This window comes from Dermacentor albipictus, chromosome 6, assembly GCF_038994185.2.
Source record: "Dermacentor albipictus isolate Rhodes 1998 colony chromosome 6, USDA_Dalb.pri_finalv2, whole genome shotgun sequence".
Lineage (NCBI taxonomy): Eukaryota > Metazoa > Arthropoda > Arachnida > Ixodida > Ixodidae > Dermacentor > Dermacentor albipictus.
In genome coordinates, this window is record NC_091826.1 from 112,349,398 (window position 1) to 112,365,542 (window position 16,145).

Here is a 16,145-nt window from a genome sequence, read left to right on the forward strand (position 1 = left end):
ATCGTACACTTGATAAATATAGCAGCAAGTTGCCAGTCATGATTGGTAATGCCTGCTGTATGTGCTCGAACTCATTTTCATTTTGTAAATTTCCTTCCGATTCTTTTGCTCCCCTGTGACCGATTGGCCTACGTAGGCAGCATTTCCCCCGCCACCTACTATAGGGAGAATTTCGAGGTCAAAATTATCACAAATTCAACTACGATTTATATCTTAAACTAAAGTAAAAAAAAATAATAAGCGATTTCAAACCCATTTCCATGGTCTTCATTGCATATGATGGAGTCATGACATTGTATAGACATATACCATATTTACTCATGTAAGCCTACCTTTGTGTAAGGTCTGGATGCCATTATCAAGTGCTAAAGCTCTGAAAAACATTTAACTAAGCATAACGAGCATACTCGCCTGCTGGTCAATTCCTGCAAGCCATTACAATTTGGCACTACAGGTTTTCCTGCTGTTTAAACCAAATGCCATTGAAAATAATTGAGGTCCCAGCCACTTTAATCCAAGTGCCATTCATATTAATCCCAGTTCCTGTCAATTTAATCCTCTTGGAAACTGATAGAGGAATGAATAAATATTGCAACAAGACGTCGTAATAGGCTTCATGAACTGCCTATTGACATCACCACTCTCTTGATGTCAGCACTATAGGAGCACAGTTTCCACGCTACCAGTGTCATCATGGCTGCTTCACAAACACTTCAATGGGGTATATCATTCACTTGCTCCTTTTAGAGTCGCGTTTCCGAGTGTCAGGAGTGACTCGCATAAGTGAGTCACAATCATGATGCACACTGCGCGACCTGGGTTGTATGATAACATGCGATTTCATTCCCTGATCGCTAAGCTAGTGCCTCAGCATGCACTCCTGTGCTCCTGCTATGCATATCAAACAAAATGGTTGTGAGAGGAACTGCATGCTTAATATTAGTGAGTCACAGGATTAAGCTCTTAGCGACTCACTTGATGTCACCACCAACACCACCATCGCACCCAAGCTGCGCTCTCATGACCTACCAACATGCATATCAAGTGAAATGTCCTTCAAAGGGTAACTCACTATCACTTAATGAAATGACGTGATCAATAGTGAATCACGTGACATCATCAAAGCTTTTACTCACGCATGCAATCTCCTAACCTGCCGACATGCATATCAAACAAAATGGTTTTCCAAGGGTAACAACTTGCTCACCATCACTTAGTGAAATGATGTAACGTTAGTACAGTCATACCCGAGCATCCACTCTCCTAACTTGTCGATATGCATAAGCAATAAAATGGTTTTCGAAGGGCAGGTAGCTGTTCAGTACTACTCAGTAACATGACATGATCACTAGTGACTCACGCAATGTCACCAGTCGTACTCAAGCGTGCATGCTTCTAACCTTTTGATGTGCATATGAAAAGAAAATTATTTTCACATTGAGACTGGTTGCTCGATAAATGAGGCATAATTAAATCTGAGTGGAGAGCTTTCATAGTATGGGCAATTGTGTAGGAAAAAATATCTGCAATAAGTGACATTTCAGTCTTTTGATGATAATGCACTTTTGCTCCAAGATAGAGAATTTTAATGCGTCCGGTATTCCGGCAAGCATGGGCGGTTTGCCAGTTGAGCGGGGGCGCAAACGTGAGCGGCCAGGTTGGTGGCGCCAGCTAGTGGTGCAAACCTCAACAGCATAAACAGAAAGCCCATTACTATATTCTGCCTAGCTGCTGGTGTATATATTCGACAACGGCGTAATCATATTTACAATTACGCTGCTGCCGAAAATTTTCACCAGCAGCGAAGCAGGATATAGTGGATTACTGCAATTTGAGCTCTGTGTTTGCCTGGTTGAACTCTATGGTACCAGGCGGCTGCACCGCTCTGGCCGCTCACATTTATGCCCCCCCTCACATCTGCCCAAACCGCCCCCATCTGCTGGAAAAGCGGACATGCTAAATGTGTCGATTGCTACCACGGTGGTTGGCCGCACAGTTTATCGTCCTCATTACCTACCTGCCAAGTGGCATTTGTTTTGTGCCTACCATTTCATAGTTATGACGGCTAGAGCAACACTCGTACTTGGGCGAACCTTAAATATAAAAAAATTCAGTGACGATTACGATAATCCCTAATCTGAAATTTGAGTGCAGCTCTATACATGTTTTCATTGCACAATATATTGAGGCAAAGAATTTGAGAGACATGTAGCAGAGTCGGCAATTGTCGAAAATTTGATCCGCAGGTCAAGCACCTCGGCTTTTATACATCACTCACTGAAATTTCCAGTGTAATCGCTGGTGCCGCATGACTTCCAGAAAGTACTACACAATTCGCGTCATGCATACAATCAGATGACAGAACAATCACAAACCATGACAATCGAAACAAGTGTGAACGAGAGCTGATGTGAGCAGTTAGTACGGAACGAGCGGTCTGCCTGAGACCAGATATGAACATGCATCGAGCAGTCAGGTGGGTCCGCATGAAAACAGTTTCCCGCACACACATCACTGAAGGGGCCACTCTCACCCACGTGTCTAAACTGTATTCTAGTGGCGCTCACGTGTGGCAGCAGCAGAATTTCTAGGAACACCGGAAGTTTCTGTCTTATAGCATCCTTGTGGACTCATTTTTCTATATACATGCCTGGCTTCTGCCAGGAATGCTGCCGCTTTTAAATACTCTACACATCCAGTGCTAGTCTCGTGCAAATGGGAAAGAATATCTGAAAGTGAAAGCGCAAGAATGACAACGCTTAGGTATTGACACCAAATTTGTAGAAACAACTATTACAAATGTCACATCTGTACTTTGTTTTACCATAGAAAGAGGAACCTTAATGAGTACAGCTAACGCTTTGTCAGTTTCTGTGATAACCATAGCTATGGCCAGCGGAAACGTGACGAAAAATCGAGAAACTGACAAGGGAAGTGCACAACAAAGTGACCATTGACGTCTCAATCAGCTTCACAATGCCTAAAGCCATTGTGCTGCATTAACTGCAAGTGGCATTGCAGCGCACGTTCTCTTGACAATGTATACCCTTACCCTTCCAGTTGGCTCATTGAGCATCTTGGTGTTCCTGATGTCCGCCGACAGCAGGGCCACGCTGCCATCATATGCCCCGCTCGCCACAAAGCCATCATTGCTGCTGAACGCGATGCGCGTCACCTTCTCCTTGTGTGGCTGCAAGGAACCAACTTTGTTATTGTTATTATTCCGTGAATGCCTATCATTGAATAGTCTACCTAGGTGAACCCTTCCATCTGGAACACTTTTCCCGTATAAATGCTGTATTGTTTATTTTCTAAAACCTTTTCTTCTGTTTTTAAGCTTAAACTACATTTTTGCAATTGCTCACTTTATTTGAATTTTTTCCCCCTTTCATGATTATTTTTATGCGTGTTTGCATACCGTAGTGTGCTTTGTTCTACTGAGGAATGCTGCGTGCGATGTGTGCGAAATGTCAGTTCTGCACTCTCTCTTGCTGTGCAAAGTGGTCTGCAGATGACTGGCACGTGACAGCGAAGTTCTGAGTGCCACTGGAATCCCTGCGTAATTGCTACCACACAGGAAGATAAACGGACCGCTAATGCAAGAAAAGCAGAAAATATGTGTTATAAGCAAAGCATTCTTTGGTGTTTACTGAAATGCCTGCACTTCAATGCAGCTCAACACTAACCGCTTAATGGACGTTCCAGTCTAGTTTTGTTCACTTCACTTCCTGCCTCTTGTTCTGCTTGTTCATTTGGTCACCCATCCATTTGGCAAATGCCCATTCCAGGGGATAAGACAAGAATGTTAACATACCCAGTATCACATGCGAAGCTGCACATACCCAATGGCCCCCAAGTTCGTCTATTCTGGAACATACTTAGCGAGCAGCCACAAAGTCAAGGGAAGAGGCCAAGAAAACTTCACGAAGCACATTCAGGAACAACTATACAAGCACATGTGTCATGAACACCACTAAATTTAAGAGAAGCAGTAACAAGTGGAGTAGCACTTAAGCTACTTTTCAGAAGTTTGCAGGCCACTAAACCCATATTCATGCCGGGCCATTCAGTCGAGCTTGTATTGCAGCCTCAGGATCCTAGAGCTGTTCCGGAGCAGTGGTTCTCAAACTTCTGGCTGCCCTTCATCTTTACCATACATAATATAGCTGGTCACAAAAATTTCGCAAAGTAAGTCAAGCATAAGGCACACATCTGTACCGCCAGCCAAATCTATTGGTAGATCCACTAAGACGTTCTTTAAAGAAATAGAAGCCTGACACAAATATGCTGCCCCTTAAAAGTGTGCTGTACCCATTACTGGGCTCAAAGGAGAAAATCAACTAAAATGCTGCTGGCAACTGCTGCTGCCAAAATACTGCTGGCAACTTCCTGGCAAGTGTGAACCAATGCAGGCTTACAGCCTGCTTTATTATCGTAAACTTGTACTGCACACACATCAGTCACTTTTTGGAAACTATTTTCTTGAAGCACGTCTAGCGTTTCATTGCATAACAAGATCCGTAGCTGCTCCTCATGAACACTGAAACAGGATCGCAATTCTTGATGCAATGCAGTGCAAAATTAACATTTCCTAAGCTGCTAAAAGACGTTTTTTTAGAATTCGCTACATTGTGGCAAAAGAAATTTGATCAAATTGTGTACCATGCCAAAGCTGCACAGCGAGCAAAAAACAAATTTGGGTTTAATTGGCATACTTATTTATATAGTTACTCTCAGGGCACTTCGGACATTACAGAGGGGAATGGTATAGTGTTAACCCTTTGACGGTTTTTGCCGTACATGTACGGCGGCGGTTTTCTGTCCCGCAAGGTCTTCGCCGTACGGGTACGGTTTCGACCCTCCGTTTGAAATTTCGCGCCATAATGACGATGCACGCTTACTGGGAGGTGCTGCCACCTCTTAGGACTTACAAGAAGCGTTTGAAATTTGTGCTACCTTCTTGGGGAGATAAACAGAACTGACTTCAAGCTTCAGCGCGTCGCGCAGACTGCGGCCACACCCCTTTTGCGGTTTCGGTTTCGCTGCGTGATCGCAACGGAGGCGCGCGAAACGTCATTTTTCTCTTTGTCGGCACTCTCTTGCAAATGCTGTGGAAGTTGATTTCTATCTTGAGTGGCGCTGCTCTTAGCTTGTTTATAACTGCCGCTCGCAAGGTATTCTCGCTCTCGGCGGCAACGCGCTTTCGCGGTTTCGGTTCCGCCGCAACGGAGGCGCGCGAAACGTGATTTTTATCTTTGTCGGCACGCTATCGCAGAGGCGGCGGAAGTTGATTTCTATCTTGATTGGCACGGCTCTTAGTTCGTTTATCTCCGCCGCTCATGAGGTATTCTCGCTCTCTGCGGCTGCGCGGAGACTCGTGTTTCAAGGAGTACCACACTCTAAAATACTATTGAACATATTGCAGTTCTGAGTGATGCCGACACCAAAATACTGTTCCTAATTTTTTTTTACTATTTATTCCCAACTTTATACCTCTTGTACATTCAATATCCGCAATAAAATAATTTGACCACCCGGGAAAGTTTTCTTCAAAATAATTCGACCCTCAAAGGGTTAATAAATACACTGAAAGCTTGATGTAACGAACTTCAAGTTAACAAATTTCTTAACGAAGTATCCAACTTTTTATAACTTGTTCAAAAACTATGTACTTCAAGCTTCAACATAACAAAGTATGTTTTTACACGATGTCAATATAACAAAATTTCAATGCCACTGCTTGGCAAAGTAAGCCCACCAGCTTCTGGCAATTTTTTATTTGCAAGCCATTTCCCCCCGCCTTTGCCATCTCATTCTCACAACGACAAAATTCCCACAAAAGTTAATTTTCTTGCTTTCCCCGGCGATTTCTTAATTGCAGTTTCGGCTGTACCTACATTATGATGATGAGTGCATGTGGAAGAGTAGGACAGTTTTGTTTCTAGCCTATAGGAACCAGACAAGATCATAGGTTCTCTGCTCCAGGCAACAAAATACCATTTGGCTCGCACGTTAAGAACAGCATTGTCTGAAGACTGGAAACGTTTCATGTCCTCAAAATATGTTTTGGTGCCCCTTTAAGGTTTAAATAAATTACCATAATGATGACGTGTACCTGGTAGGAGTAGGAGGTCCTGCCATTCTTCAGGAGCTGCACAGTGCCGTCCAGCAGACCAACACACATGCTGTGGCAGTCCTGGTGGCTGAACTGAGAACACACACATGCGCCCTGGGAGAAGAAACGTGCTGCAAATTCAGGTTCAATACTTAAAGAATCACTAGGAAAGCCTCGCCAAGTTGCCACACTCCCTCATTCCTAACAAAACTAAGATTGCTATATGCACCCAATTTTTACAACCGGAGATGTAAAATGCAATGACCTTCAAAACAACTACTATAATCCCCAGTGTATAGTGTGCAGAGACCAATTTGGGCATAAAATAAAACGTTTCTTCTAAATAGTCTATAGCCTGCAGTGTAGAACTTCGGCCAAAAATAGTTTTTTTTCAGCAATTCTGCAACAGCATCAGCAATTCTGCAAACAGCACACAGTAGGCAAGAAAAATTTTTATTTTCAGCCAGTAAAACCCTTCGTCACTTGTTCAATCCCTCTCATCTGGGCAGCCAGAACAAACCGCCACTTTAAGTATTGTGAACTGCGAGTATAAGCTGGAAATGTGTTGTTAGAAATAAGCAATTTAGTATTTAGATTGCACACATGACCACACTGTTTATCACTGCTTGCTCTTTTTGTATAATTACCCTATTTATGTAGTCATAGGACATCTCCCTGGTAGTTTTTTTGTAACACTGAGGTCTCCTGCTGCAATATTTATTTGACATGAAACTCAAACATGACTCGTGAAATAAACGAACTACTACTACTACTACTACTACTACTACTACTACTACTACTACTACTACTACTACTACTACTACTACTACTACTACTACTACTACTACTACTACTACTACTACTACTACTACTACTACTACTACTACTACTACTACTACTACTACTACTACTACTACTACTACTACTACTACTACTACTACTACTACTACTACTACTACTACTACTACTACTACTACTACTACTACTACTACTACTACTACTACTACTACTACTACTACTACTACTACTACTACTACTACTACTACTACTACTACTACTACTACTACTACTACTACTACTACTACTACTACTACTACTACTACTACTACTACTACTACTACTACTACTACTACTACTACTACTACTACTACTACTACTACTACTACTACTACTACTACTACTACTACTACTACTACTACTACTACTACTACTACTACTACTACTACTACTACTACTACTACTACTACTACTACTACTACTACTACTACTACTACTACTACTACTACTACTACTACTACTACTACTACTACTACTACTACTACTACTACTACTACTACTACTACTACTACTACTACTACTACTACTACTACTACTACTACTACTACTACTACTACTACTACTACTACTACTACTACTACTACTACTACTACTACTACTACTACTACTACTACTACTACTACTACTACTACTACTACTACTACTACTACTACTACTACTACTACTACTACTACTACTACTACTACTACTACTACTACTACTACTACTACTACTACTACTACTACTACTACTACTACTACTACTACTACTACTACTACTACTACTACTACTACTACTACTACTACTACTACTACTACTACTACATGGGTATGTATGCTTTTGGTTACTGATACAGCCGCATTCTGTTAAGCATCTGGTGCACTTTCCCATTGCGCTTCCTTCAGTGTTATTTGCTACTGCTACTCCCGCATGACATTTGGTGATGGCAGCACATGCATTCTCGTGCCCATGCACTTTGACTTCAGAGTCTGGCAGCAGACTACCACAGCATTTCGGTTGTACAAATGTCTCGGGACCTCGAACAGTATTCATGTTACTCAAAACTGGTTACAATTCAAAAGACGCCACAATCGCAGCCGTACCAAAGGGAAAGCAAGACATTCTTGTTCGTTTATGGCTACTACTTCCAATTGAAGAAGCCCTCGACAATTTTCTGAATGTTTATTCCCTTAATGTTATCAAGCCGACACTTCCATAGTGTCTAACACACTGCACTCGTTCCATCACCTATGTGGGTGCAAATGCAAGCTGTATGCCACAGTGAGCACTTTTTAGGTGCCTAATGTCTCCCCAAAATCATGGAAGATCAAGATTTTCTACACCAAATTTGCAAAAGTATGCGACAGTTGTACTCTTTTAGTGTGAAAGGTCTTATAGTAGCTAAGAAATTCACGTAGACCATCAAAGCACAATAGAGTGTTCAAGACATCCCAAAACGCAAGACATGGTTAATAGCCCAGACTTTTTCAAAATTCATATCCCCCTGAAATTCGGACGCAATGTGACTATATCCATCATCAAGAAAAAAAATGTTTCATTATAGTATTTTGCATGACAGAATCGTCATCATCCCACCTAGTTTTCTGCTGTTCTTGACTATGCTTCCCTTCTCTTGGCACCCCTTCTGCAACTAATGGTCCACCAGTTATCCGTTTTACGCATTACATGGCCTGCCAGCCAGCTGCATTTTTTTTTCTCTTAATGTCAATTAGAAAATCAGGTATCCCCATTTGCTCTGATCCACACTGCTCTCCTGTCTCTTAACGTTATGCCCAACATTTTTCCTTCAATCGCTCTTTGCATGGTCCTTTCTTTTCAATGAGAGTAGTAAGCTCCCAGTCAGGATTTGGCAATGTCAGCCGTATGCACTCCAATCCATTTTTATTCTTTTGCGAGTTTCCTTCTCTTAACCAAGGTCCCCTGCGAGTAATTAACCTAGATAAATGTACTCCTTCACAGACTCTAGAGGCTGACTGGCGATCCTGAACTCTTGTTTCCTTTCCAAGCAATTGATCATTATCTTCTGCCTATTAACCCTGCTCTTACATTTTTTCTGTTAAGGTCCTCAATCTTTTTGCTGTAATTTGTCCCTAGTATTGCTGAACAGGAAATCAAAGGTTGCAGAGATATTCACTCTTGACGCTTACTCCTAAGCCTTCCCAGTTTAATAGTTTGAGTACGTTCTTACAAGCATGCAGTGAATAGCATAGGAGAAATTGCGTCTCCTCGCGTGATCCCTTTATAGGTATCTTTATATACTTTTCTTGTGGAGCACCAAGGTAGCTGTGGAATCTTTGAAGATATTTCCCAAGATATTCATGTATGCCTCCTGTACTCCTTAATTATGTGATGCCTCTATGACTGCTGGTATCTACTGAATCAAATGCCTTTTCATGACCTAAGCCTTTTCATGACCTATGAAAGTCATATATAGAGGTTGATTGTACTCTGCGGATTTCTCGATTACCTGTTTGTTGACATGGATGCGATCCATTGTAGAGTATCCCTTCCTGAAGCCAGTCTGTTTTCTTGATTGACTGTAGTGTTGCCTTTATTCTGTTGGAAATTATCTATGATTATTTTATACAATACTGGAAGCAAGTTAATGGGTCTAATTTTTCAACTCTTTAATGTCTCCCTTTTTGTGGATTTGCATAATGTTGCCATTCTACCTGTTCCCTGGAACACTTGAAGTTGTGAGACATTGCATATAAAGAGCCGCAAGTTTTTCAAGCATGATATCTCTTCCACCTTTGATTAAATTGACTGTTGTTCAACCTTCTCCAGCTGCTTTTCTCCAGGTCATGTCTTGCAAAGTCATTCTAATTTCATCATTAGTTACAGAAGGAGCTTCTGTATCCTGTTCATTACTACCACAAATGAAAGTAGCGTGGCTGCTCTGGGTACTGTGCAGATAAGTATAGAAGTCTTCCATTGCTTTTAGTATATCTTCTGAATTGATGATATAACCCTGCTTATCTTCCAGTGCATACTGATACAACCGAGACTAGGTGAGGTGCGTCTTCACTGCAACAATCGGGAAACGACGACGAAGGTGGGCATCGTGTTGATGAAAAAAAAAGTTGAAAAGAATGTTCACTTCATTGGTACATGGTTGCGACTATCTGAGTTTCGAGTGGTTCTGCCTAACACGTGGGCCAGGACAGCCTTAAATAACCCCTCGCGGTCTTCTGGTCGTCGATGTCTTCTTGGAAAACTTGGGGAACTTGTAGAATTGTCAGTGCGTTTTGACAGGTTAAGAAGTCGACTAGCTCTTCTTCGAGTCGCCCCCTTTGGGCCCTCCGTGTCTGCTCAGAGCATAGAGAGGCGACGCTTTTTCGGGGAAGAAGGCAATTATCTTGACATGGGAACACCCACTCGAATCTTTCCCGCACTGGTGAGGTCGAAGTCCAGGCTGATCCTAACAGCCTTTTCTGGGATGAGGCAGATCGTCTCGTCATGGGAATGCAGACCTGAATGTTTCTCACACTTGACAGGTCAATCATAACAATACATCTTGGCTGGTCCTATGCCTAGTTTTCTCACCGATGTCATGGGGTGTGTTTTTTTACTGCTCCCTCAGTCTTTCTAGTGTTGTAATTTCGAATATCCCTTACTTTCTCCTTGTTGATAAGTTCTGAGAGTTCAGCGAATCCTATCTGATCTCTCGAGCTGGATCAGACCGAAACCATGATGTGATTGTGAGGCACGTTGTAGTGGGCTACTCAGAATCAATTATGACCACCTGGGGTTGTCTAACATGTACCGAGTCCAAGTACACCGAGTACTTTTGAATTTTTCCCCCACTGAAATGTAGCCGCCGTGGCCGAGAAATAAACCCACAACATGGTGCTTAGCCGTGCGACGCCACAGCCACCAACCCCACCACTACAAGAGTGCACCAGCTGCTCACCAGGGCAGCTCTGCCTGCACCAAGCGGATGTTCGTGCCACAAGTTTCCTACAAGACATACCAGGGGGAGCTGTGGCGCCAGTGTCTATGGGTGCTGCAAGCATTCCTATTCAGCCAGCATGGGAATGATGGTCAGTACATGGATTTGCCTGAACTTTGTCCTTCTGGATCCAAATGGCCTTGCAACATTGCAAGTTGATCCTATTCAGCAAAGTAGTGCATAACAAATGCGCCAATTCAAAATAATTGTGCATGTGCACAGTGAGTGCACATGCATTCTGCATTCCTTCTGCATTCGGGAAAGCACTGCTTCAAAATTTAGTCCAACGAAGACAGATAAAGTACAGTAAATACAGCCAAAAGAACGTCTGAAGTCACATGCACAAAGATCAGCCAAATCCCAGTATTAACCATCATTTCCACTGAAGCTGAACGAGTTTAGCACCAGAAATCCCTCTAGTAATTTTTGTAGGAAGCTATGGTTCACACTAATGGTCATGACCATATTATGCAAGAGACTAAGACGTACAAATTTAGGGCACTGTTTCGTGCAAGCAACTAGCAAAGTCAAAACCGAGCGCTGCCACCCAGGTATGCTCACCTCAACATCAATCTGCACATGCCTGTGCCTACTTGTGGAGAACTCCGTGACGTGGACAAATTGGCACAATTGTGAGATAGAGGCCAGTCGCCGCCCTGTAAGAAATGGACGATAAAACTGGGATCAGAGATGACACGTTAACTGAGCAGGTCTGAAAAAATAAATTTTAATTTCATATCGGAAACAGAATGTTTTGCAAGTGTACTGGAGTGGCCAGAGACTTCCTTTTCAATTTTAAATTTCTAAGATCTAATAGGAAATCTTTTCTGCAGACAAAAAATTCTTAAATCAGCTCAAAGGCATCTCCTGGCCACCAGATTTAGCAGCAAGCAATGCAGCTGTGCATACACTCAAAATACATACAAACTGATACAGCCAAGTAGTAGGATACTTGTGGACAATATTCTGCAAAAGTGAAGGGAGAGGTACGGAGGCAAAGTGCACACAAATGAGGAAACTTCCAAAAAAACATCCCTCATTTTCATCCGTATTACAAGCTATTACAAGCTCAGGAAAATGCCTTACGTACAACAGCAAAATAAGACTACACACAACCGAGCTAAATTTGACTTATTTTTACGCTTTTCCCTTCCGCGTCTGAACAAACATGAGATTATCGCACATTAAAACTATGCTAATGCAGTATCTGCTCCAAGAAACCAAAGGTGCTGTCAAATGTTGCCAGGCTACATTGTGTGGTAAATGTGCAGAAGCTCCACCCCCTTATCTTTCACTTCACTGCCGCAGAAAGTTGCAGTGAGTATAACTTATCTGAAAACAAATAAAAAACCATAAATTGTGACTAAAAAGATACAAGGACACCCACCAAAAAAGATTAGCATGAATATAAGATAAACTTCCACTGATGAGAGCAGCATTTCTGCAGATAAGCGAAATGAGAGTAAGAACGAGATGAGAAGATGGCGATTTAGAATAGCCCCGTTAACCCTTTAGGGCAATACAAAAATGCCTGAAGAAAATGTTTTTTTTATTATTTACATTTACAAAACCCTAACTATAAGGATTGTCAATGTGTTTAGCTTTTTTCTGCACAAACCTTTTCAGCCATAGCTTTTTTTACACGTGGGCAACCGCAGGCAGAACACAAAATTGAGCTTCGTCCCAAGCCACCTATGGCTTTGTGTGGAACTTGTATAGACAGTTCTTGTCAGATGTGACACAGGAGCACGCTACACTGGCTTCACATCACCTGTGGGATACCACTGCAGCCCAAGTTTTTACAACAGCCTCTCCTTGATGTGTCCACGTTTACAAAAGTAAGCAAGGCATGCACCAAACCTTTTCCTTATCCTCTGTTCCAGCTTCAATACAAGAAACGTTGACTCCGAATCAAAGTTTGGAAGGCTAAAATAGAAAACATACAAAGACTGGTGGCCCGTTTTATATGCTGCAAGTACTGACACATGGAATCTGTTACAGCCATGTTAAAATCTTGTAAGCTAGAATTACCGGATGAGCACAGACGTAAGCGTCGGCTAAGGTTTATTTTTAAAATCATGAAAGGACCCACAAGACTACATAAGCTTTGTTATTTTATTTGCAACCTCAAAGAAGTTAGCTTGTATAAACCACAGCAGAGCTAGACAGTCTCACTTAATGCGTGCTGACACTTTTCGTTTCTCTTTTTTTTGCCCAATAAATTGAAATGTGGAGTAGTTTACCTGATGCTCTTGTAGCTAACAAACATGCTACTAATTTCAAATGTGCACTGAATATGTACTTTGGAACATGTGTATTTTGGGCACTGCTATGAGCACATCCCTTTTAAATTCTGGAATTTTAAGTGCCAAAACTACAACTTGATTTTGACGCCATAGTGGAGAACTACAGATTTGTTTTGACCTCCTCAGGTTCTTTAATGTGCATGCTATGTACAAAACCCAGGTGTTCTTGCACTTCGCCTCCACCGCAGCCAGGATTTGAGCCCACGAACTCGTGCTTACCTCGCAATGCGAAAGCCACTGACTGTCCACTGTACACCAGTGAATTTGTGTGTATCACAGCACACTATATATTAGTGATTTTTTAAACATTATTCGCCCTGTAACAACCCTGAGAATGGGGTACTCAAGTTGATAGTCTAAATAAATACATTATTAAATAAATAAACAGATGATGCTTGCTGTCTGCTACTCAGTATTGGCCGAATACATTTAGCCCGAAACTTCGCACTTAAAACCAAAACTCAACAAGAAGAAAATATATTTTTCGTTTGTTGCCTGTACTAGTCCTAGCAACAATAGTCGCTAACATTAGTACTAGCAACACTAGTCCATAAAGGGTCCATCAGGATCACTTGCACTCTGTCATGATATTCACTACCATTTGTAAGTGATAGCAGCAAGTGTGCTTGGGTTCTGTCAAGCAAAATCTGCAGTCTTAAAAAAAAAAGTAATCGTAGGCATCTTAAAGCAAAGAAAACATAAATCCTGGGAGTTTACGTGACATGCAAGAACCACAATCTGATTATGAGGCATGCCATAATAGGGGACAATGGATTAACTTTGACCAGCTGGGGATCTTCAATATGGACCAAATTTACAGCACACGGGCATTCTTACATTTCACCTCCCTCAAGATGTGGCTATCACAACTCCATTTCATCCCACAGCCTCATGCTTAGCAGTGCAACGCCAAAGCCGCTAAGCCGCCACGATGAGTATGGGTCAAAGTATGTGGACGAATCAAAGTCTTTGCTCTTATTTATTAGCCAAAATAAGGTACGCACAGACAATTATACATATGCATACTATTCCCGTACCTTACACTATTTTTCGACATAGTCACTGGTTCAGACATTTGCCCCATCGCAGCACTAAACATTAGATGACCCTGTGGTAGAATTCGTTCAGCTGACTGTGGAACCAGGCTGATTGTCATGCAAGTCTTCACACCTGTTTGCGAACTCGCAACACCACCACCTCACTCTTCTCAAAGCAAGACACCTTTCCCCCTACGTGGGCTACATTTTCCTGTGGATTTCGATGGCCGTTCGTTCCATGCTCCACAGAAAACGAATCACACCTTGTTGCTCGCACACCGTGGACGTGTGAAGCACAACTGCCATCTTCAACTTACAGCAGCGCCATGCTGCGGAGCTACCGGCAGATAAGACGGGGCCGCGGCCAGAAAAGCCCACTGCTGGGATATGTAGACTTCGCATTTACAGCCGTAATTTGGCTCAAAAATTTGTCAGCCCTTCCCACCTGTGAAGGACGAGCAGCAAAGCTGTGGCGTGTTTTACCTTAATCGACGCGTCTATGCACATATATGTATATCATCATCATCATCCTGGTTACGCCCACTGCAGGGCAAAGGCCTCTCCCATACTTCAACTACACCGGTCATGTACTAATTGCGGCCATGTTGTCCCTCCAAATTTCTTAATCTCATCCGCCCACTTAACTTTCTGCCGCCCCCTGCTAGGTTTCCCTTCCCTTGGAATCCAGTCCGTAACCCTTAATGACCATCGGTTATCTTCCCTCCTCATTACACGTCCTGCCCATGCCCATTCCTTTTTCTTGATTTCAACTAAGATGTCACTAACTCGCGTTTGCTCCCTCACTCATTCTGCTCTTTTCTTATCCCTTAATGTTACACCCATCATTCTTCTTTCCATAGCTTGTTGCATCGTCCTCAATTTAAGTAGAGCCCTTTTTGTAAGCCTCCAGGTTTCTGCCCCGTAGGTGAGTACTGGTACACAGCTATTATACACTTTTCTCTTGAGGGATAATGGCAACCTGCTGTTCATGATCTGAGAATGTTTGCCAAACGCACCCCAGCCCATTCTTATTCTTCTGATTATTTCCGTCTCATGATCCAGATCCGCCGTCACTACCTGCCCTAAATAGATGTAATCCCTTACCACTTCCAGTGCCTGGCTGCCTATTGTAAATTGCTGTTCTCTTCCGAGACTGTTAAACATTACTTTAGTTTTCTGCAGATTAATTTTTAGACCCACTCTTCTGCTTTGCCTCTCCAGGTCAGTGTGCATGCACTGCAATTGGTCACCGGAGTTACTAAGCAAGGTAATATCAGCAAATCGCAAGTTACTAAGGTATTATCCATTAACTTTTATCCCCAATTCTTTCCAATCCAGGTCTCTGAATGAATATGTATATACGTACATCTATATTTTGATAAAGTCGCCTAGGCGACCATGACGTAACCATCATAACACACAACGCTCACTGGTGGTAACAGTGTGTATAGGATGCAGGTGGCCATTAAACCAAGCCTCGACACGAGCAATGATATGCGTTGACTGGGGCGCAGTCGAAGGATTACACGAAACAGAACACTTTGTTCGTAATTTGCAATTGAGCATACTTGTTAATTAGCTGAATGAAACTTGGAAGGACTAGAGTTATTTGAGCAGACAAATATGAGGCTGTCCATTTCCCTCCCACAGAAGCCCGTGTATTGACAGCACATGGGAATTCCACAATATTTAGAGCTTCACTGTGAACTATGCAATTACAAAAAATAAATAAAACTAATGTTAGTCGTCTAAGCGGCTAATTGTCATATAATCTTTTTCGGGATAGTTTTGATAAAACAAGAGTTACAGCCATTTTCTGTCACCATATTCCCTCCGTAGACAGCCATGTATTAACAGCAGACGGCAATTCTACAAAATTTACAACTTCACTGTGAAAA

At 42.3% G+C, this 16,145-nt stretch overlaps 1 protein-coding gene across 3 annotated transcripts in view; it reads right to left on the reverse strand.

Annotated features, from left to right (window-relative positions):
• The window catches only part of LOC135913310 (protein NEDD1-like), a 98,151-nt gene that overhangs the window by 73,459 nt on the left and 8,547 nt on the right, over positions 1-16,145 (reverse strand). For all 3 annotated transcript variants that reach the window (XM_065445904.2, XM_070541261.1, XM_070541262.1), the window contains exons 2-4: positions 11,466-11,560; positions 6,116-6,229; positions 3,053-3,190 (exon numbers count right to left, since the gene is read on the reverse strand). In XM_065445904.2, coding sequence (XP_065301976.1) covers positions 3,053-3,190; positions 6,116-6,229; positions 11,466-11,560 — 347 coding nt within the window. The remainder of the gene's footprint in view (positions 1-3,052; positions 3,191-6,115; positions 6,230-11,465; positions 11,561-16,145) is intronic.